At 38.8% G+C, this 24312-nt stretch overlaps 2 protein-coding genes across 6 annotated transcripts in view; one reads left to right on the top strand and one right to left on the bottom strand.

Moving 5' to 3' along the window:
• immp2l (inner mitochondrial membrane peptidase subunit 2) overlaps positions 1 to 24312 on the top strand; it is a 507249-nt gene that overhangs the window by 178173 nt on the left and 304764 nt on the right. The gene's annotated exons all lie outside the window — the stretch shown is intronic.
• The window catches only part of lrrn3a (leucine rich repeat neuronal 3a), a 49419-nt gene continuing 40683 nt past the window's right edge, over positions 15577 to 24312 (bottom strand). The window contains exon 2 of the mRNA XM_048548869.2: positions 15577 to 22371. Coding sequence (XP_048404826.1) covers positions 19890 to 22019 — 2130 coding nt within the window. The 5' untranslated portion in view covers positions 22020 to 22371 and the 3' untranslated portion in view covers positions 15577 to 19889. The remainder of the gene's footprint in view (positions 22372 to 24312) is intronic.

The following is a 24312-nucleotide window of genomic DNA, read 5'->3' as shown; positions in this document are numbered from 1 at the left end:
TTAAAGGACTGAGTAATGTAAACCTGCGGGTTTTTTAAAAATTATACTAAAAATAAGAAGGGAATTGTTCTGACCCAAGGTTTAGTATATACTGTGCCCTCAAATATAGTCTTTAGTCAATATGCTCTTATTCTGTTGTTAGAGTAAATTTATTAAAAAATGAAATCTTGTCATCATTCTTCAGTTGCTTGAATTGCTTTTTTAAAATTTTAAAAGTCTCTGGAGATCATATTGTTAATCCATAAGGAAGAATTATAATTTGCACATGACAATGTGGCAATCTGCTAGGATTAGTGATGGGAAAATAAAAATCAAAGTCTCAGGAATAAGAGGTTACATACTCAGATATATTTTCTATAAATATTTGAAAGCAAGCGAGAGTGTTTCAGGCTTAGTTTGTAGTTTAGTGCAGGAAATAAAATACATTTTTCTGAAAGAAAGGAAATGACCTGTTTTGATACATAATTTAATGTTCAGCCTGGGTTTACAGTCTTATAATTTCCTGTGACAGGAATAAAATTTAAATGAGCTTTGGGATGATTAACCGCATATAACAGCATCACATAAGGACAAGACAATGGTCATCTCCAGTAAGAGAGAGAAATTAATTATCTCCCCTTGACATTTAATACCACGATTGTTGCAAAATCATCTACCATCAACATTCTGGGAGTTACCACTGACCAAAACGGAATGGGAGCAGTCATTATAAATACTGGTGGCTGCAAGCTTAGGTCAGCAGCTGGGAACTCATTTGGGGAGACTCACATCCCTGATTCTTCAGTGTTTGTCCACCATTTACAAAACATTAGCAAAAAGTGTGATGAAATTCCTGGAAGTCAGCAGCTGTATCAATATTCAAAAAAAAGATTGACAGGCCATCCATTGCCTTAGACATTCAGTATCACAACACTAATGCATATTGGCAAAAGCGTGTACCATCTTCAACAGCTTGTCGACCAGACTGGGATCCTGTTTGGTGCTCTTCCCATGTTACAAATTTGAGTGGAAGCTTCTGTGAGGAGATGCTCATCCAATCAGCTGCCATTTCTCATTCACATTTGCTGTTGTTAGCTTTTCAGCAACAAATGCAGGAGAGGAATGGCCTCAGATTAGAAGAGCCATAAACATGTATAGCTTCAGTCACTTTGATGCCTTTCTAAGCTGTTTGCCTCCACACTGTTCGTATCCCATTACTCCCTGCCCATTAATTATTCTGTCAAGGTGACTCTTAAACGTTACTACTATATTCACTTTCACCACTTCCTCAGGTAACGCATTCCAGTCACTTACCACCCTCAATGTAAATCACTCGGCTCTCACATCTCCTTTAAACTTTAAACTTATGTCCTCTGGTAACTGGCATTTCTAAACTGCGAAAAAGACTTTGACTATCCATTGTATCCATGCCTGTCACAAATTTCTATCAAGTCGCCCCCTCAGCCTCTGATGTTCAAGTGAAAATAAATCAAGTTTTTCCAATATTCCCTCATATCTAAGAGTCTCCAAATCAGACAACATCTTGGTGCACCATTTCTGTACCCTCTCCAAAGCCCTCACATCCTTCTGGTAGTGTGGTGACTAATACTGTACACAATATTCTAAATGTGGCCTAACTAAATTTCTACACACCTGCAATGTGACTTGTTAATTTTTATTCTCTGTGTTCTGACTGATGAAGACAAGCATGCTAAATTTCTTTTTGACCACCTTATCCACTTGTTGCAGGAAATGGTGGACTTGTCTGCCTAGGCCCCTCTGTATGTTGATGCTACTAAGGATTTTGCTATTTACTGTTGACTTCCCACCTGTATCAGATCTTCCAAAATGCATCACTTCATATTTTTCCGTATTAAACTCCATCTGCCATTTCTCCACTCAAGCCTCCAACCAATCTATATGCTGCTGTATCCCCTGGTAATCCTCTTCATGATCTGCAGTGCTCTCCTTTCTGCACAGGTACCATGTCCTGAAGGAGTCCAAAAAGATGCAATTTGGGTCTATCAAATATTTCCTTGCGAAAAACCTATCTTCTTCAATAAACACATTTGGTATTGGAGGATCAAGGCCCAAACGTCAGCTTTCCTGCTCCTAAGATGCTTGTTGGCCTGCTGTGTTCATCTAGCTCCACATTTTGTTATCTGGTATTGAACACCTTTTCACTTCTCTAATTGGTTAGCCTTACAGTGACCCTAGTGGCCATTAGGGATTCCAGGAAAGGGCTCAAAATTACCTCCTACCAAACTCAAAGACTCTGATAAAAAGGAAACTGGAAATTTCATTGAGAAATGTTAATAGTGGGCTAATCATACTGATGGCGGTGAAAATGTTTGGAAGGCAGAGCTCCATAGATTATTTTTCTTGCAGCTTAAGGGGCCAGGGAGAGTCTGAATGGGAGAATAGTAAGAGAGTATTAAAGGGCTAAGAAAGAGAGAGAAACAAGGGTTAAGAACAAGAGAGAAAGGAAATGGGAGGAATGGAGCTGGAAAGGGGTGAGAGCAAAAGGGAAACTAGAGAAAGAAAAGAAGTATCAGAAGTAAGGAAAGGAAATGTATATGAACGATAAGCAGAGAATGAGTAAGATAGGGATTGACAATGAGTGCACGAGGTATGAAGAGATGGCGTGACAGGGAGCATGTGAACCCTGAGACTGAGAGTGAACCAGATACAGAGCATCCATCCTCTTTTCTCTCTTCCTACCTGTCTCCACACAGGATGTTCAGAAAGTCAGAAAACCCAGGCTGAAAGGCTGATCCACTTCTGATCCACACATTTATGATTTCCTAGAGGCCAACTTGCTGCGTGTACTACCAAAGGCAGGGTTGATTGAACTCAATTCCATAACTTTGTCTCAGTCCTGCTCCGCCACTCTCTGGTGATCAGCACCCACAACTCAGACTCTCCCTTCACTTTTGCTTCTTAAACCAAAACAAAATGTTTTTATTAATTTGTCATTTATTTAAATTATTGATTTTTATCTGATTATCATATTTACTATTGTGGTGAACCTTATCTTTTTGAAATTTTCACACAGGCCCCATAGAAGTGAGAGAGAAACTGATGTGTATCTCTTCCTCCTCTTTTAGTATGTAAAAGGATTGGACAATTCTAATCTACAAAATGTAATGCAGCAGCTGATCAAGATTCCTTTAAAAGTGCCTTCCAAACCTGCAATCTCTGTCAATGGCAGCTGCTGTGTGGGAATTATACCACTTGCAAGTTTCCCACCAGGACTCACATTGTTCTGATTTGGAAATGTTTTACTGTTCCTTTTACTCTTGCTGGGCCAACCATTTGAAACTCTCCACAACAGCACTGAACATACCTACAGCACATGTACTTTGTGCTTCACGGAAGGCCACTTTCCTCAGTGCAATTAGGAATGAAACCCAAAACTCATAAACAAAAAGGAAAATGAAAATATAATTTTTTTTTACAAACTACTGAAGTTAACTAATTTTATATGATTCTGTTATTTTACTTATCAGTGACTTGCTTCATTTGAGAAGAATCTTTACCATTAAAATAGAAATGTGCCATTTGCACTGCTAGCAGGATTACTGATGCTCATTGCTAAGCCTGTCACATGAGAATCTTCCTAAGCTCTTTAACTGAATGAGTGAACAGTTTTCCATGAATCAAGTTCATGGAACTAAGTACCAGTAAATCCTCTTTACACATTTCTATGTGGCAGTGGCTTGTTTCATTTGAAAATTACTATTTCCATTAGTATAGAAATGCAGCATTTGCACTCCTGGAAGGATTAGTCATGCACCCTGCTAAGTCTCTCTGATGACAGTATTGGTAAGATTTTTCATAAAAAGCGAAAACAAACAGCTTTCCTTGGACTAAGTACTCCTAAGTCCTGTACACGTTGTGTGGCGACTCAAATACATTTTAGTAACATGCCTGTATTTTAACTGGATAGGTTGAATATTAGTACACAGGGATAATATTGGACCAGAAATTTTCCTGTCCTGGATGTATATGTGATAACTTATTTTCAAGGAGAATGTAGTATCTTTCCATGAAAATGTTTCTTTCTCCCTAAAACATGAACAAACCAATTTTTATCATATTTTTTAGCTAAGTTCCTTAACAAACTGTGCATATGTAGTGCAGAGCATGTCAAAATGTACTTTTTAATGTACTTCTTACAAACCCTTTTTGCTGCTGAAAGTACACTGGGAATATTATTAATGTAAAAGCTCTATTATTAATTTTGCAATGACATCATTTTAAAATGGTAGGACCGGTTTACGCGTCTAGTCTTCGTATTGATCAGGGACAGGTTTTTAGTGAAATATAGAAAGTGCAGACCACTTCTTCCCCGCAGGAAAGTAGTAGGATTTCAAAGATGATTTAGCTTGAGCCATTTTCACATGTTGCCTTGCTGTTGACTTCAGAATGTTATTAATACGGGCACATTGCCCACCCATGACTGTGTTGTGGGCAATGATGCTGGCAGAGCCATAGAATAAATAAAAATACTTTTCAATTTCAGGTGGAACTACGGTGTGTTTATGTTTTATAACATCCAACATTTTTGCTAATGATCACAATTCACTACTCCTGCTTCTATCCCCAGTGACTTCTTGGCCTCTCACTGCCAGATGTCAATAGCAGATACCACTCATTTGCTTGAATGTTCGATATGTTACAAACAGTGAAACTGAGGTTTCCAAGAATCCATTGGCAAGAGATTTCTATTTCGGTCTCTGAATGTTGTATTTTGAAAATAAATTGTTTGTGTTTCTCGAAAAGCTGAAATTTGCAAGAAAGACAGTGCAGCTTTGAAACTAATTAATTGACTAATCCCTCTAATCTGAAATTCAAGCAGCAATGGGCACTGATCATCCTATCAGGCTTTTTAAACAACTGTAACTTTGTCAGAAACTTTGTAATAAGATATTATATCCATTCTTCCCAGCTCTTGTTTATTTTCAAAAGCTGTCGGAGTCACTTACAAATTATCTGTGAACTATCTATCTTCTAATTTGGATTTCTTGATCAGAATTTTGGAACTATATTTTCCTGTGATTTTTCCGGAGCAAGTTCAAGTTATATAAAGCTACAAATAGCTTTGTTTATATCTAGACATTATATTTCTATCAAAAATATATTAGCTCAGTCTCACAATCTAAGCTGAAAACATTTAACAAATACCTGAATACATCAAAGTTCACCTAATTTAAATTAATTCTGATTTGCATTACATTCAGAAAGTCGCCTTTAATGAGGTTAAGTTAGATGCTGCCTGGTAGTTTGTTCGTATTTGTTCCATTTAACTGTAAGGAACTCCTGCTTAATTATTGACAAAATATATGAATTTGAATCTCAAGTTCATGTGGCATCTCCCAGATCCCTTCATACACCCATGTCAAGTGTATGGTTTTGCAATCATGAACCTGAAGTATACTGCCTTCACATTATCAGATGTTAAATGTCCTGACTTTGCAATACCTGAGAAATATGGAAAAGCAAATCAAAATGGTATCAATTACTACCTGTTTAAAATTGGTAAAAGATGCCCTTGAGTTTTGTGAAGTGTAAATTTCACTGTATGAAAGTAATTTTTAATTTCATCACACTTTCTTTCAGTACTCTCATGCTTTTTTATCTGAACATTTGGGGGAAGCACCAGCCATCTACCTCATGAAGCTTCATTGAGGTTTGGATTATGGATCATAGATAGTTGTGTGCTAGCTATATACTTGTACAGCTTTACTGTGATATACCAGCATACTCTATCTTCAGGCCGCCCTCTACATTCCCTTGAAAATTCAGTTTTTGGAGGCTTGCTAGTTTTATGTGGAAGTACGTTTTAGTGTTTTGCTTTTGATTAACTGCATGTTGAATGTGTGTGAAACCCATATCCTCTTTTGATTCTCCAAATCAAATCTACATTTGCCTGCAGGGTATTAGTTTTTGTCAAAACATATTTAAATTAGCCCAGTCCGGGGACCTTGAATTGGTAAATCCGATGTGAAGGATCTTCTGTGTGCTTGGGAGCACCTCTGAAGTTCAACACTGATTAAGTATTTTGTACTCTAGCTTTGTGCTGGTGCACTTCAGTGATAGGTACTTTGGTGTGAAAGAACAAAATAATAGCAAGAAGAAACAATGTGAGAATGTCACAGCATCATGGTTGTGTTGTTCAGGGTGAAAGAACCACAAGGTAATTAGGACTATGAAAAAAGTAAAATGTAGCTTGAAGAAATATGTATTTCATCTATATTTATAAGATTTTGGAGTCCACTTTAACAGTAAAACCTAAATTTATCATGACTATAAACAAAAGTTTGAGAGAGTGAATCAAATTGTTTACTGGTTCTGATTATTTTCGAGATCTAGAACATAGAACACAGAACATAGAACAGTACAGCACAGAACAGGCCCTTCAGCCCACGATGTTGTGCCGACCATTGATCCTCATGTATGCACCCTCAAATTTCTGTGACCATATGCATGTCCAGCAGTCTCTTAAATGACCCCAATGACCTTGCTTCCACAACTGCTGCTGGCAACGCATTCCATGCTCTCACAACTCTCTGTGTAAAGAACCTGCCTCTGACATCCCCTCTATACTTTCCTCCAACCAGCTTAAAACTATGACCTCTCGTGCTAGCCATTTCTGCCCTGGGAAATAGTCTCTGGCTATCGACTCTATCTATGCCTCTCATTATCTTGTATACCTCAATTAGGTCCCCTCTCCTCCTCCTTTTCTCCAATGAAAAGAGACCGAGCTCAGTCAACTTCTCTTCATAAGATAAGCCCTCCAGTCCAGGCAGCATCCTGGTAAACCTCCTGTGAACCCTCTCCAAAGCATCCACATCTTTCCTATAATAGGGCGACCAGAACTGGACGCAGTATTCCAAGTGCGGTCTAACCAAAGTTTTAGAGAGCTGCAACAAGATCTCACGATTCTTAAACTCAATCCCCCTGTTAATGAAAGCCAAAACTCCATATGCTTTCTTAACAACCCTGTCCACTTGGGTGGCCATTTTCAGGAATGTATGTATCTGCACACCAAGATCCCTCTGCTCCTCCACACTGCCAAGAATCCTATCCTTAATCCTGTATTCAGCTTTCAAATTCGACCTTCCAAAATGCATCACCTCACATTTATCCAGGTTGAACTCCATCTGCCACCTCTCAGCCCATCTCTGCATCCTGTCAATGTCCCGCTGCAGCCTACAACAGCCCTCTATACTGTCAACGACACCTCCGACCTTTGTGTCGTCTGCAAACTTGCTGACCCATCCTTCAATCCCCTCATCCAAGTCATTAATAAAAATTACAAACAGTAGAGGCCCAAGGACAGAGCCGGGTGGAACCCCACTCACCACTGACTTCCAGGCAGAATATTTTCCTTCTACTACCACTCGCTGTCTTCTGTTGGCCAGCCAATTCTGTATCCAAGCAGCTAAGTTCCCCTGTATCCCATTCCTCCTGACCTTCTGAATGAGCCTACCATGGGGAACCTTATCAAATGCCTTACTGAAGTCCATATACACCACATCCACAGCTCGAGCCTCATCAACTTTTCTAGTCACATCCTCAAAAAACTCGATAAGGTTTGTGAGGCATGACCTACCCCTCACAAAGCCGTGTTGACTGTATTTGATCAAGCCATGCTCTTCCAGATGGTCATAAATCCTATCCCTCAGAATCCTTTCTAACACCTTGCAGACGACAGACGTGAGACTTACTGGTCTGTAATTGCCGGGGATTTCCCTATTTCCTTACTTGAAGAGAGGAATTACATTTGCCTCTCTCCAGTCCACAGGTACGACTCCAGTGGAGAGCGAGGATGCAAAGATCTTCGCAAGTGGCGAAGCAATTACGTTTCTCGCTTCCCAAAGCAGCCGAGGACAAATCTGGTCCGGGCCTGGCGACTTGTCAATTTTAATGTTTGACAAAATTTTCAGCACATCAGCTTCCTCTATCTCAATCCATTCCAGCATACACACCTGCTCTTCAAAGGTTTCATTCACTACAAAGTTCGTTTCTTTCGTAAAGACAGAAGCAAAAAACTCATTTAGGGCTTCCCCTACCTCCTCAGACTCCACACACAAGTTCCCTATGCTATCCCTGATCGGCCCTACTCTTTCTTTGACCATTCTCTTATTCCTCACATAAGTTTAAAATGCTTTTGTGTTTTCCCTGATTCCTTCTGCCAAGCCTTTCTCGTGCCCCCTCCTGGCTCTCCTCAGACCATTTTTGAGCTCCTTCCTTGCCTGCATGTAATCCTCTCTAGCTGAACTTGACCCTAGCTTCCTCCACCTTATGTAAGCTACCTTCTTCCTTTTCACAAGAAGTTCCATCGCTCTCGTCATCCAAGGTTCCTTTATCTTACCCCTTCTTGCCTGTCTCAGACGGACATATTTACTCATCACTCGCAACAACTGTTCCTTAAACAGTCTCCACATGTCTATGGTTCCCTTACCATGGAACAATTGCTCCCAGTCCATGCTTCCTAACTCATGTCTAATCATGTCATAGTTTCCTCTTCCCCAATTAAATATCCTCCCATTTTGCCTAATCCTCTCCTTTTCCATAGCTATGTAGAATGTGAGGCAGTTATGGTCACTATCACCGAAATGCTGTCCCACCACAAGATCTGATACCTGCCCCGGCTCGTTTCCGAGCACCAAGTCTAGAATGGCCTCTCCCCTCGTCGGCCTGTCAACGTACTGCGTTAGGAAACCCTCCTGAACACACCTTACAAAAACAGCTCCATTCAAATCATCTGCTCGAAGGAGGGTCCAATCAATATTAGGAAAGTTAAAGTCACCCATTACAACAACCCTACTGCGTCCACACTTTTCCAAAATCTGTCGACCTATGCTTTCTTCAATCTCCCTGCTGCTATTGGGGGGCCTGTAGTAAACCCCTAACGACGTGACTGCTCCCTTGCTGTTCCTAATTTCCACCCATACTGACTCGGTAGGCAGATCTTCCTCGACAATGGAAGCTTCTGTAGCTGTGATACCCTCTCTGATTAGTAGTGCTACATCCCCTCCTCTTTTTCCCCCCTCCCTATTCTTTTTAAATGCTCTAAACTCTGGAACATCCAGCAACCATTCCTGCCCATGAGAAACCCATGTCTCTGTTATGGCTATTCCAGGTACAAATGTTTGCACAAGTTTTACAGAATTTATTAACTTTATCACAACAAGTACAAAATAAATAGTACTGAATAAGAACAGTTGTTTTTCAGTGGATCCACTTTGGGGTTGCCAGTTCACAATCTTGGTTGACCAGTCTCAAATCTCCTGTTCTATTCATGGAAGTTCTCTTTCTGTTTTTGGTCCTCATTTCTTACTCACTGAACCGTGAAGAACTACACTTACTAACCTTTGCTAGCCAAGATCCCCTGCGTATGACCAGAGACATCCTCAACTCTAACTGTATTTTGGTGCATTAATAGTTCATGATCTCTCTTGGATTGGCTAGATAGTGTCTGCTGAATTCCTGATTAATCATATTAGTGACATCACTTCTTACTGTCTTCTTCATTCCGTTCTGCAACATCCTGTCTCATAGCTTACCAATCTGTATATTTTAATCAAGAAGCCGTGGTACCAATGAGGCCATTTATGTGTCTACTTGAGCATCTAGTGTCAATCTCTAGTGTTTTAGTATTATTTGAAACGTCCAGCTAACATATCTAAAATAGTTGAAACAATTACAAGACTGCAGAATTCATGATTTCAAGGTAACATATCTTACCTATGCACATGCCATATAAGAATGTGTGTATATATGTGTGTGTGTCCACGTATAGACCTGCAATTCCTGTCCACACTAAGTTACAAAACTAAACAACTTAAAATATAGCCGTGTCCTTGAGTCAAATCCTTTTCCCTGAAAGCATTTCACGTGTTAGTAGAACTCCAGATTAACCTGAGCCATAACACAACAATAAAACTGTAAGCCCATGACCATACTGTGATCTGTGGCGTTTTTTTTGCCTTACAGAAACTGTTTACAACTAACTACAAACAAATATAATGTGATTCCTCACTTGTTCAATCAAGTCAAAATGATTAATTATTGAAAAATAATTAATCCTACAGCTTGGCCTGTCCATAAATGCCATCAAGTGGGGAGGAAATGTCAAAATGGTATATTACTAGATCATTTCTTGCTGTAATAGTCAGGCAGATATACAATATAGCAGCTCATGAAATGATTAGGGTCTAGCAAGTTTAAATGCTTGCAGTGGAACTTTCTATAATCATTTTAGCTTATCAAAAGTTTAGTTCCTTAAAAATATTTGGATCACATTTTTATTATTGTGTACAGTTTGGTGTTTACTTAACCAGTCCATCTTCCACATGTAACTTTGTGTGGTCTATGTAAAGTACAGATTTGAAAATTCATGAATGCAGAACAACAATTCTGTGAGAGACATGTGCAGGGAAACAATTGATGAGCTCATGGCGTCAGTGAATTAGCTGGAAATGACATTGATACACATTTTTCCGCTACTCAGCAATTCATAGAATCCCTCCAGAGTGGAAGCAGGCCATTTGGCCTGCTGCAACCCGACCAGACCCACTCACCTACCCTAACCCTGTATTTCCCATGGCTAATCCACCTTGCCTGCACATCCCTATATATTATAGTCAATTTAGCATGGCTAGTCCACCTAACCGGCGCATCTTTGGACTGTGGCAGGAAACTGGAGACACTGGGAGAATATGCAAATTCCACACAGACATCCACCTGAGGCTAGAATTGAACCTGGGTCGTGGGTGATATAAGGTAACAATGCTAACCACTTAGCCACGTGCCACCCTAATTAGAAGGTCAAATTGATTTACTCAATACAGGAGTGCCAAATTTGATGAAAGCCTGGTTCTTTCAGTGTTATAACAAGTTACCTTTCTGTACAATTCCTCTGTGATCATTTTTATTGGGATAGGGTGGAATGGGTGCATGTGCCGTTCGGGTGACAAGCAGTCTGCCCATCTTAGAGAAGTGGTCTGAAGTCTGTCTCATTTTCATAGTTAGTGTTCAGAACATTCTGTTTGTTCATTTTGGAGAATGTTACGTGATGGATGAAGTAGTTGAGAAATCTGACAAAATGTCAAATCAAAATAATGCTTGACTAATGGCCAATATAGGTCAGTAAGCACAGGGGTCATAGGGAATGGGAGTTGCTGAAAGTTAAGACGTAGGCAGCAAGGTTTTTCAGGATCTAAGGTTAACAGAGAATTGAAAGGATAGCAAAGATGATTCTCGATAGGAGTGAGAGAGACAGGGTAGTTATCATGGGGGACTTCAACTTTCCAAATATTGACTGGGAACACTATAGTTCGAGTACTATAGATGGGTCAGTTTTTGTCCAGTGTGTGCAGGAGGGCTTCCTGACACAGTATGTAGACAGGCCAACAAGGGACAAAGCCATATTAGATTTGATACTGGGTAATGAGCCCAGCCAGGTGTTAGATTTGGAAGTAGGTGAGCACTTTGGTGATAGCGATCACAATTCTGTTATGTTTACTTTAGTGATGGAAAGGGATAGGTGTATACCACTGGGCAAGAGTTATAGCTGGGGGAAAGGCAATTATGATGAGATTAGGCAAGATTTAGGGAGCTTAGGATGGGGAAGGAAACTGCAGAGAATGGGCACATTAGAAATGTGGAGCCTATTCAAGGACAAGCTCCTGTGTGTCCTAGATAAGTATGTACCTGTCGGGCAGGGAGGAAGCTGTAGAGCGTGGGAGCCATGGTTTACGAAGGAGGTGGAATCTCTGGTCAAGAGGAAGAAGAAGGCTTATGTTAGGATGAGATATGAAGGCTCAGTTAGGGTGCTTGAGGGCTACGACGTAGCCAGGAAAGTCCTAAAGAGAGAGCTCAGAAGAGCCAGGAGGAGACATGAGAAGTTGTTGGCGGATAGGATCAGGGTAAACCCTAAGGCTTTCTATAGGTATTTAAGGAATAAAAGAATGACGAAAGTAAGGTTAGGCCCAATCAAGGAGAGTAGTGGTAAGTTGTGTGCAGAGTCAGAGGAGAGGGGGGAAGCACTAAATGAATATTTTTCAACACTATTCACTCTAGAAAACGACAATGTTGTTGAGGAGAATACTGAGAAACAGGCTACTAGACTAGGTGGGATTGAAGTTCACACGGAAGAGGTATTAGAAATCCTACAGAGTGTGAAGATAGATAAGTCCCCTGGGCCGGATAGGGTTTATCCTCGGATCCTCTGGGAAGCCAGGGAGGAGATTGCCGAGCCTTTGGCATTGATCTTCAACTCGTCATTGTCTACAGAAATAGTGCCAGTCGACTGGAGGATAGCAAATGTGGTTCCCCTGTTCAAGAAGGGGAGTAGAGACAACCCTGGTAATTATAGACCAGCGTGCCTTACCTCAGTTGTTGGTAAAGTGTTGGAAAAGGTTATAAGAGATAGGACTTTTAGTCATCTAGAAAAGAATAAATTGATTAGGGATAGTCAGCACGATTTTGTGAAGGGTAGGTCGTGCCTCACAAACCTTGTGGAGTTCTTTGGGAAGGTGACCAAACAGGTAGATGAGAGTAAACCGGTTGATATGGTGTATATGGATTTCAGCAAGGCGTTCGATCAGGTTCCCCACAGTAGGCGGTTGTACAAAATGCGGAGGAATGGGATTGTGGGAGATATAGCAGTTTGGATCAGAAATTGGCTTGCTGAAAGAAGACAGAGGGTGGTAGTTGATGGGAAATGTTCATCCTGGAGACCAGTTACTAGTGGTGTACCGCAAGGGTCGGTGTTGGGTCCACTGCTGTTTGTCATTTTTATAAATGACCTGGATGAGGGCGTAGAAGGATGGATGAGTAAATTTGCAGACGACACTAAGGTCGGTGGAGTTGTGGATAGTGACGAAGGATGCTGTAGGTTGCAGAGAGACATAGATAAGCTGCAGAGCTGGGCTGAGAGGTGGCAAATGGAGTTTAATGCAGACAAGTGTGAGGTGATGCACTTTGGTAGGAGTAACCGGAAGGCAAAGTACTGGGCTAATGGTAAGATTCTTGGTAGTGTAGATGAGCAGAGAGATCTCGGTGTCCATGTACACAGATCCTTGAAAGTTGCCACCTAGGTTCACAGGGCTGTTAAGAAGGCATACAGTGTTTTAGCTTTTATTAATAGAGGGATCGAATTCCGGAACCAAGAGGTTATGGTGAAGCTGTACAAAACTCTGGTGCGGCCGCACTTGGAGTATTGCGTACAGTTCTGGTCACCGCATTATAAGAAGGATGTGGAAGCTTTGGAAAGGGTGCAGAGGAGATTTACTAGGATGTTGCCTGGTATGGAGGGAAGGTTTTACGAGGAAAGGCTGAGGGACTTGAGGCTGTTTTCATTAGAGAGAAGAAGGTTGAGAGGTGACTTAATTGAGACATATAAAATAATCAGAGTGTTAGATAGGGTGGATAGGGAGAGCCTTTTTCCTAGGATGGTGGCGGCGAACATGATGGGGTATAGCTTTGAACCGAGGGGTGAAAGATATAGGACAGATGTCAGAGGTAGTTTCTTTACTCAGAGAGTAGTAAGGGAATGGAACGCTTTGCCTGCAATGATAGTAGATTCGCTAACTTTAAGTACATTTAAGGCATCATTGGACAAGCGTATGGATTTACATGGAATACTGTAGGTTAGATGGGCTTCAGATCGGTATGACAGGTCGGCACAACATCAAGGGCCGAAGGGCCTGTACTGTTCTATGTTCTATGAACTCATGTGAAATGCCAAGATTGATTTGGAAATCTCAAGACTAAAGATAATGCACACATGAGTAACCTGAGACAGAAGAATAGGATAATAAAATGTGAGGCTGGATGAACACAGCAGGCCAAGCAGCATCTCAGGAGCACAAAAGCTGACGTTTCGGGCCTAGACCTTTCATCAGAGACTATGATGTGCTCCTGAGATGCTGCTTGGCCTGCTGTGTTCATCCAGCCCCACATTTTATTATCTTGTATTCTCCAGCATCTGCAGTTCCCATTATCTCTGAGACAGAAGAATGTTGGGTGATGTTATGTTAGTACTGGGCTAATGAAATGAGATCTGAAGTCCAATTGTCATGAATTGCATCGAGTGCCAAAATGCCATTTACTTGGTGACTTGAAGATTAGGGGATAAAAGATTTCATTTGGAGTACTGTGAGCAGACCCAGGCACTACACTTTAGGATGGATATATTGTCCTTGAAGAGATTAAAAAAAGGAGGTTTACAAGAATGATAGCTCGACCCCAGGAGTTAAGTTATAGGAAATTATACAAATTAGGCCTATTCTCCTCTGGAATTTAGAAGTGATCTGTTCAGGGTCTTCAAGATATTAACAGGAAAGGACAGCATAGCTAATTATGTTGGAGATTATAGAACTAGGGGGCATAACCTAAAAATTAGTATCAGACCATTCAGGGGAGATATTACAAAGCACTTCTGTACACAGATGTTTGGAACTCCGTCCTAATTGATGCTAGATTAGTTGTTAATTTTCATTCTGCGATAGAGAAATTTTTGTTCAGCAAAGATATTAAGGGACAGACTCCTGTTCTTGTGTTTACCCCTTCCGGGTAAGTCATGCGGTTAGTAGAGAATTAATAAAACATTTCACTGAATTTTTAGTTTTCACATCTTGCACCTGTTCACCAATAATATTCTCTGGATAAATCAGTAAAGTACTATAGAATCTTAGATAACGAAATGCAGATGCTTGCATTCTCCAGCATCTGCAGTTCCCATTATCACTATAGAATCTTACCTTTGAATCACAGAAACCAATTTTCAGATATCGCTTAGGGTAGCTTATATCATGCCTGTGATGTCGTTAGTTTTCCTCTGAGTGTTTTGGTGCTTATTTGTCAGGGAAAAGAGATTTTTAAACTGTTCTGGGCTGGTCTAATACACCTCTGAGTCAGTATGTGTGAAGAGGCATTGACAGGGTAAATTGCCCCTTCTTTCAAATGGGCATAATAAATTCAGGGAGGTGAAGAATGATAGAAAATGTGATATATGCTGCTTATAAACATAAATTTATACTACATTGTAAGTATGAGAGTATAGAATTCATTTACATTGGGATGTAACTTGCTCAAAAATATATATTCTTTGGAAGATATTCTTTTAAAAGAGTTCAGAAAATATGAACATGTGAATTGAATTTTTTTTAAAAAGTTGTTTTCTTCATAATTAAGCAACACGAAAAAAAATTTTCCATTTTACAATGTTTTCCACTCACATCTGAAATGTAGGTTATGGCTTTTAGTGAACAGTCACCTAGAATTTTTCATCATTGCTATCTGTGGGAAAGCACCCTGCTTTTACTTTGTGACTTCCTTCAGTGATTCGGTGAAGTTTAAGAGTTCAGTAGAAATGAATCACCAGTGTAAATAGACATCATACTATTTTGCAGTGCAACATATTAGTAAGTCTCTCTGTGGGGCAACCATGCTGACTTTACAATTTGCAATTTTTCACAATTTGAGACATTTACAGAAATGCTGTTTTGCATATTTTAACTGCTAAGAGGTAAGCAGAATATTCAGACCATTGCAGTATAAACAGAAGTTACATTGCTGTACTTAGTTTTCAAAACCAGTTTATTTGAGTGGCAGAAAGAAGTAAAAAAGTCTCTGTTACAAATGTCTGTTACTTGAGATACTACTAGATGATAGGGCATAGCACTTGAGTATTGTGGAGCAGCACGTAACAACAGTAAGTATAACTGTAACTTCTCAAATTGAAAAATTTGAGTTCTTCAGACTCATGGAAGAGCAATTATTGTAAATTGCATTGTATAAATTGACCTTTGAATTTTTGAAAAATCACTCTGAAAGATGGGGCCAGTTTGTATGTAAAATATAAAATGTGAACCATTGCTGTCAGTACATGAAGATCTGTTTCTGCTTGTTGATTCCCATTTGCATTGTGGCGTGTGTGTGGTCTTGTCTTATCTTACACTCGCATGCATCTTCTTGTCACTATGGCCTGTATCGCTCACTTGAGGCCGTGCACCATATGTATAGGCATGTATAACCCTAAACGTGTGTCTCTGAGCCAAAGTAATGAGGACAGTTTCCAAATACAAATATAGAAAATACATTCATAAACTGAAAAATATAGGGAGCCGGACGTATTTAGATATAGATCTAAGCAAGTATTTTGGCACTGAGGAAACTGAATAATCTTTAATGAATGAGGTCAATTTAAACAGCTTCAGGAATTAATTGTTGACACTTATTTCTTCAATCTTTTCATTCACAACTTGCATTGTTATTTAATAAACAGCTATTAAAGTTATAGAGCGTAGAGGTATACAGCATGGAAACAGACCGTTTGGTCCAACACATTCATGCCTTAATCATTTCCTGAATAATTATAGTCCCATTTGCCAGCATTTGGCCCATATCGGTCAAAACCCTTTCCATTAATATACGCATCCAGATAGCTTTTAAATGTTGCACTAGCCTCTACCACTTCTTCTGGCAGCTCATCCCATGCATGCACCACCCTCTGTATGAAAAGGTTGCCCCTTAGATCCCTTTTAAATCTTCCCCTTTCACCTCAATACCATGCCCTCTAGTTTTGGACTCACCTACCACAGGGAAAAGACCTTGTCTATTACCCTATCCATGATCCTCATGATTTTATAGACCTCTGTAAGGTCGCCCCTCAGCCTTTGATGCTCCAGGGAAAATAGCCCCAGACTACTCAGCCTCTCCATATAGCTCAATCCCTCCAAACCCTGGCCAAAGCTATGTAAATCTTTTCTGAATCCTTTCAAGTTTTACAACATCCTTCCAATTAATTTCTGTAATTTTAACAGTAAGATAATTACTAAAACAATAACAAAGTTACTAAGTAAAACGCAATGTGGAGCTTGTGACTCTAGTGCTACTCTCATAATTTTGTTAACTAGCGAATTAGTCAACACTTGATAAACATGATTGCTGATCACACTCATAAGCAAACTATTTCCATATTCCTCCAGCTGCTGCTTCAAAGTGACTTTATACCATCATTCATTTGTTTTCAATGGTTACATATGTTTCAAAGAAAGGAAACCAGACTCTTGGAAATTCATATTTAAAACTTACATATGATTTCTTTTAAAACTTATGCTTTCCTTGTAAAATTACATTGTGGTTGATTCATATAATTGACTGAACCTCAGAAAGGAGCTTGTCCTAATTAATTATTCACACCACTTATATATGTAAGTAAACTTGATTTTGGGAGGGCACGTAGGCTGCATTACTGTACTGTATTATTGATCTTACACGAATCATTTATCCCATCTTATATTTTTTAGTGTTTTTTGTATTATGTATACATGTAATTATGCTTTGCATATCTCGGTTTACATCATGCAAAATTCTTCAAGAAAAACCTATTAAACACATTAGCACCCAAATCAAATTTCCGTAATAAATTTCTGATCTGATGCTAAAATATGTTGGCCTTCAATGAACGAGGGTTTGCCTAATTGTCAAAACTTAGAGATCTTTGTTCATCTTTTCCTGAGTTTTTCCTCTAAGGAGTTAACTCCTGCTGGATTATAATTTCCCAATCACCATTGGTGTCTGGAGTTGAGTTGATAATAAGTTTATCTCTGTGCTGTTTTAACATTTGAACACACAGTCTCTTTTATGTATTTGTTGCTCTTGTGTCCATTTTTCCATGGACAAAAATAAACATAAATCATTTTCTACTTGTGCCCCTCTCTTATTATCTCTGTTTGTCTGTGCCGTTGGGTAAATTTTTAGCTCAGTTAGTTTTCACATTTACACTGACAACTACCAGCTTTATCTCAGCACCAACCCTCTTAGCACCTACACTGTTGCTAAGTTATCAGGCTGCTTGTGCAACATCCAGTACCAAATGAACAGAAATTTTCTCCAATTAATTATTGGGTAGACGAACATTGTTTTCCAAACAATGGTGTTTTCCCCCTTCCAAACACTATTCTCTAGCAACTGACTCTATCTCTCTCATGGTCATAGTCCGAGGTTAAGTCAATGCGTTCATAGTTTTGGCGTCACTCTTGATGTGAAGATGAGCTTTGAATCTTTTATTTATACCATCTCCATGACTACCTTTATAACTTCCATACAATTGGCTGACTTCACCCCTGCCTCTGCTTATCTGCTGCTGGAATCTTGATCCATTGTTTCCTCCAGATTTGACTATTCCAAAATCTTCCTGGCCAGCCTCCCAAATTCTACCATCTGTAAATTTGAAGTCATTCAAAAACTATTGCCTGTGTCTTCACTTATTGGAAGTCCCATTCCCCCATGATGCCTCACTTTGCTGGCCTACATTTATAATGTAACTTGCATGAGCTTTGCTTGTATCTCTCTTATAAAACAATAAAATTTTGTGAAATTTATTTTGTGTAAATATATATCTTTGGTAATTTTAAGTGATTGTCATGGAATGTTTTACTGCAGTATCCTGTTTTACTCATAAAAAGTGATGTGTCAAACAGATGTCATTTTGTAGCTTTTGAACTCCGCTATTAATGGTGACTAAATACAAGAGAGAATTAGAGAAGCATGTTGGATACATGAGCAGGTTCCTGCTGATCTGTTCAATACCTGCATTGTAATGGGTTGTACTCTCGCCTTTGACAAATCGCCTAGCACTGGAAGCTTTTTCCAAGATGCTGAAATCTGTGGTGATGCATGATCAAGTCTACCTGATAAATTCAAGTGTCATGTTGTGTGTGATGGTGATTTATCAATTTTCTGATATTTTTTCGTGTGGAAAAGACATTAGCATTGTTAAGATACAAATCAGCAGTATTACCAGACATTTTTGAAGCTGCTTCTCCATATTGCTTCAGTTTTCATTTCTCCAATAATGTAACAGCACACTGAATGTGAAGAAAACCAACCTGACTACAAAATAATTAGATAAAAATTCAATGTTAGATCCTGAAATGATATGTATGAAAACTTCGGCTTTTGCTAAATTGCTGATTAAGAAAGGCATGTTTCTGAGTTCATGAGCAATAAAAATGAATAAAGTCAAAAATTAGTTTAAAATGTGGATGAAGTTTAGTAAATGAAAAAAAAAGCCTCATTTCACCTGAAGAACAAACAAAAACATGCACAAATCTGACACTAGTGCAGAAATATCTGCCCATTAGGTGAAACTGAAATTCCTGTTTATCTCCTTGCATTAAAAAAAAGACTTCTTGTAACTATTCACAACACACTTCCAGTTCTGAAAAAAATACTTATAACACTTGAATTTAAAAGGAAACCAGACATAATTGTAAGTTTATTCAAAAATGTTAATTTTGTTCCAAAAAAATCAATTTCACATATGATTTTACTCACCGTGTGATCTACTCTAACAGATTGTTTCCATTCACTAACACCACATGTGGCATTCTATTTTAAACTGCCCACCTTCTAAACAACTGCCAGCTAAAGTATTGTGTAAAACAGGACAGGAGGTATTGCTTGGAGACCACTATGACAGTCCACTACTTTACACATTACATAGTTAAATACAGGAAAAATACTTTTAACCTTTACCTAGCATCACTGTGCCATTGTACCATATCGTTTGACTGTGTCGAGCAGTTTAACATTAACAGAAAATATGTTAGGCTGTTACAACTTATGTTGGCTGGTGATGATTGTTTCTTTTGAAAGTCGCTATTCTCAAAAGGACACTCACACCAATCCATATCTTTGCCTTGTCTTTATTAGTTTGGTGTATGTCTGTCCATCATACAGCATGCACAGTATAGGAGAGGGGTCTCCTCCTGTTTCCTGCAAGTATCATGAGCAGGGCCTGTGCTTTTCTTCTTGTTCCTTTGTATCCAACATTTAAAAGCAGTCCAGTTGTAACAAGCTTTCATGAACATCACTTCTTAAAAAATTTACGAACAGGTTGCTGATACATCTATTACCGTGGCTTTAACTTCCAGTGGTCCTTTCTTCTCTTTTGCTGTGTCCCAAATATTGATAATTGGAGAGTAGAAGTTGTTTGATGGAAATATTGCTTTACTCGGCATGTACTTTTCTGAACAGCTGCGGCTGGAATTATACTTCACCCTCCAAGTCGCATAAGAGCAGAGACATGTCATGCTAATGACACCAAAGGTTACACCAAGAACTGCCACAAGTGCTGAGGTTGTACTCTGTCCATTTGATTTTACAGCCAACTCCAATCCATTTGTTGTGACATTGACACATTTCTTTTCAGTTTGTAGATGAATGTTGGTTACGTCAACACATACCTCATACTCAGTTGATGGGTTCAAATGCGTTAGATTATATGTACGTCTATCTATTGGAACTCTGGCTGTATAGGTAAGTTCAGGACTGTCAGAATTCATGTTTGCAGACCATTGAATATTTGTTGATATACAGTTTGAAACAGGCTTCCAAGACACCAAGATAGAATGTGATGCCACATTTTTTATTTTGATATTCAGAGATTCATTCATGGATTGTGCAAATGAGCCATTCACTGTTATAAGAACTGTTTTCAAATCTGCTCCAACCAGATTGTGGGCCAGACATGTGTACAAGCCTGTTTCATTGTTGCTTACATTAAATAAATCCAGTGTTCCTTCAAGCTGCATGTTGTATTTATTGGTTGAAGTATTAGGCAGAAGTTTGTCACCAGATGGTGTGATCCAGTAGATTTCAGGCTCTGGTAGTCCTGTAGCTCGACAGTGCAGAGAGACTGAGCTCCCACTGCTTAAATTTACAGCAGAAGGGAAGCTTTCAGAAGCTATTAATGGAAGGCACATATCTGTCATTTCTCGGAAGGGAATCTGTCGGACATGCTGACCTTTAAATTCAGGTGGGTCAAAACAAAACAAAGACTGTAGTTCCATGAATCGAATGTGTGTTTTGTTCATGTTAATCCACCGAATGACACAATCGCATCTGATTGGATTGCTATGAATGCTGACTTCCTGCAGTTTAGGTAAAGATTCCACTGTGCCTCTATAGAGAGCACTAAGTGCATTGCTGTTAAGCATTAATGTTTCAAGTTGGGGAGCTCTGTAGAATGCATTTGGATGGATATATGATAGCTTTGGGTTGTTTGTTGCTTCAATTTTTGTTAGTTCAGGCAAATTGTCGAGAGCAAGACAATCAATAGAAACCAGTTCTGCCATATTATTAATGCCTAGCTCTTTCAAGTGCAACATATTTCTGAAATCCCCTTGCCGTATTCTCTGAATAGGATTTTTATTCAAATCCAAGAATTTGAGATTGGGTACTTTCTGAAGAGCTGCATGGGGCACGGTGACAAGTCTGTTGTCATAAAAAGAGATGCTTTCTAAATTGTTTAGGCCAACTAATGTATTGTCCCCAAGTTCTGAAAGCTTAATTCCAGCTAGGACCAAACTCCGCAAATTGATGAGGGGTTTGAAACTCATGGCTTGAATTTTAGTGATGGGATTTTCTCCTATTGTTAGAATCTCCAAGCTTGGGATAGTATCAAACCAGCTGCTTTTAATTGTTGTTAATTGGTTAGAATTAAGATGCAATCTAAGAAGATTATTTAGGCCTACAAATGCTCCCATTGCAATGCTGGAAATCTGGTTATGATTAACATAAAGTTCCTGTAGGTTGCTGAGTCCAAGCAAACAGCTGTCAGGCAACTCTTTGAGTTTGTTTTCCTCCAGGTGTAGTGACATTAGCTGGAGCATTTTTCCCAGGTTGATGTCACAGATTGCTGAAAAATTGTTTTGAGATAAGTCGAGTTCTGTAAGATTAACCAAATAGTCTATTTTGATCTCGATTTTTGAAATGTTGTTACTCTGCAGTAGCAAAACTTGTGTCTCAGCTGATATCCTTAGAGGAAGTGAAGCCAGGTTTAAATTGTTGCACTCTGTTGTAGGAGCTTCCATATAAATAGATCTTGGTGTGAACCATGGTCTGATTTCACAAATACAGGACTTTGGACAGTCCATATTTCTTTCTACTGTTTGTACTATTGCAGTGACTGCAAGCCCAATAAAAACATAGGCATTGAATGATGTGTCCTTCATCCTGAAATGGTTTCTTCTGCCTAATAATAGGTGTTTAAGGATTCTGCAATTACTGCTGTTAAGCTTAATCACCAGATCATTTGTTACCAAGCGCTGAACATTTGCTGTGTTATATATATTTCATGTGAGTGGCAGATTCTATCCTTGAAGGGAGGGAGTAAACTTTCAATTTCCCTGTCCAAAGATGCCATGCATGTAAGGCTGTTCAATCCTTGATACTGTGAAAGTGATAAACTGGGTAATTTCACAGAAAATTCTGCAAATATATTATGCACTTCATTTATTCTTCTATAGTCTGCCCATTTTTCCTGAGCATCTTTTTTAGAGAGGCATTAAAATAACATCGGATCACCTACAATAAACAAAACAAAAACCTTCATTAGGCAATGTAAAGCTGTTTATCCATACATTTACAAAGGCTTTAGCTTTGTATATAAACATTTGCATAGTTAATTTGTACTGAGTAAACATACGTAAATATGTTTATGCTGCAGGTATTCAAATAGGGCCAGAGTACAAACTTCCAGAATTGTAAACAAAAGCATATTTGAATGGATAGCATACTATGTTTGATTAACTTGTACTGTTAACAATGTTAATTGAGTCAATAACCTTCAATGTTAAAAAAAAGCTTTCAAATGTTCAATATTGTATTTTCCACAGTACTACAGTGTATGAGACCTGTATTAGCTTTTACAGGATTTTATTACATGTAAGGAGTCCATTGTTGATTTATTTTTGTAGTACATACTGGGAAGTCTGACAATATTACTTTCATCAGAATTCTGAATTACAAAATAAGTGTTTGCAAAACCAAGGGTTTATCACACAGACGACAAATGGACTACAATAATTCCAGCTTTTTCAAAATAATTTAAGAAGTGTGATATTACTTTCTCTCATGAACTCAACTATACATCAGAGCATTTGACAGAGGATTTTATGTTTCTCAAAACCATTGACTTTTCACAAAACAGAGTTCACCTTTTTAAAATGATTTCATTTAAATGTGGAGACTTAAGTCTGAAGTGTTTTTGGACAGGCACTTCAGTTATGCTTGTACAATTTCATGTAGAAAACACAAATGCAAAATGTACAACAGTCTCAGCATCTGTCAGGAGAAAAGGTGGATTAATTGTTCCAATGTAGACTCTTCATCACAACTGTGAACTGAAAGATAAGCAAGTGTTTTGCTGGAGTTTGAAGGAAAATGAGCGCAGAGGCATTTTGATGAAATTGCCTGAAAAAAAGTTAGGTGTTATGAAGGGTGTTTTTTTTTAAAAGATTGCATTATCTCCTAATGGAGCAGACATTTTCACCATCTATGTGCACAATACAGTTTCTTCGTCTAATGGAAAATGAAATTCAGGCACGTTTTAAATCAGGCTGTTGATATTCCTCTTGGTCTATTATCTGAGTAGGTGGGAGGAAATAATGACCAGTGTGTTCTGTTAAATATAATATTCCTTACCTTATAAAATACGTTAAATCTAACACATCCTGAGCAGTGATTTTCTATTAATATGTTAAAAGATAATGCATCAGCGCACGCATACACATAACATAAAAAATGCATGCTAAATGTACTTGGTTTTTGATGCAAAGACAACATTTCATTTTATAAATTTACTAGCCAATAAATAATTGGGACCAAATTTTCCTGACCAGTATTAGGACTGAAAAAGGGTGCAATTTCAATAAAATAGTACTGATATTTTGTGTTCCATTCTGCCATCTCTGCTCCCATCTTTCCTAAGGTGTATGAGGGACATGCAGAAAATGAAGTTGACTGCCTCATTAATTGAATGGATTGAGATCATTATGGAGTTCATTAAGAGTCATCTTCTGAGAGTTTCATGTGTGTTGGTGTCTGTTAGGAGTTCTCTGAAGCAGTTACAACCTGGCTGGAACAGGGGTGGCAGCACTGAAACAATTTTATTCATTTGAAAACAAAATGAAGTTTGCACAAACTTGCTTAGCAGCCATGAAATTTTAATTTCCTTCTTTATCCTTGGTCCCAGCTCTCAGCATGTTGTGACCACTTTAAAGGCAAAGATTATCTCATTCTTTTAAAACCATGCTTAAGTAGCAGTCACAGCAATAACTGCTATTTCAATTCCCTGATGTCCTGCAGCTATTCTTGCCGAATAATTGGTGGCAAACCCATTTCTAGGATTGTGAATGCTCTAATCCTGTGAAAAGCAATGCTTCACTACAAGTTTAAATTGATGGTAGCTTTACAAATTGAATGCACTTCCCAATTCCTGCCTTTGACAGAAAAATCTGACCCTTC

Source organism: Stegostoma tigrinum, chromosome 18, assembly GCF_030684315.1.
Source record: "Stegostoma tigrinum isolate sSteTig4 chromosome 18, sSteTig4.hap1, whole genome shotgun sequence".
In the NCBI taxonomy this organism is placed as follows: Eukaryota; Metazoa; Chordata; class Chondrichthyes; order Orectolobiformes; family Stegostomatidae; genus Stegostoma; species Stegostoma tigrinum.
Note: the sequence above shows the minus strand (reverse complement) of the source record. Positions and strands in the feature narration are given on the sequence as shown.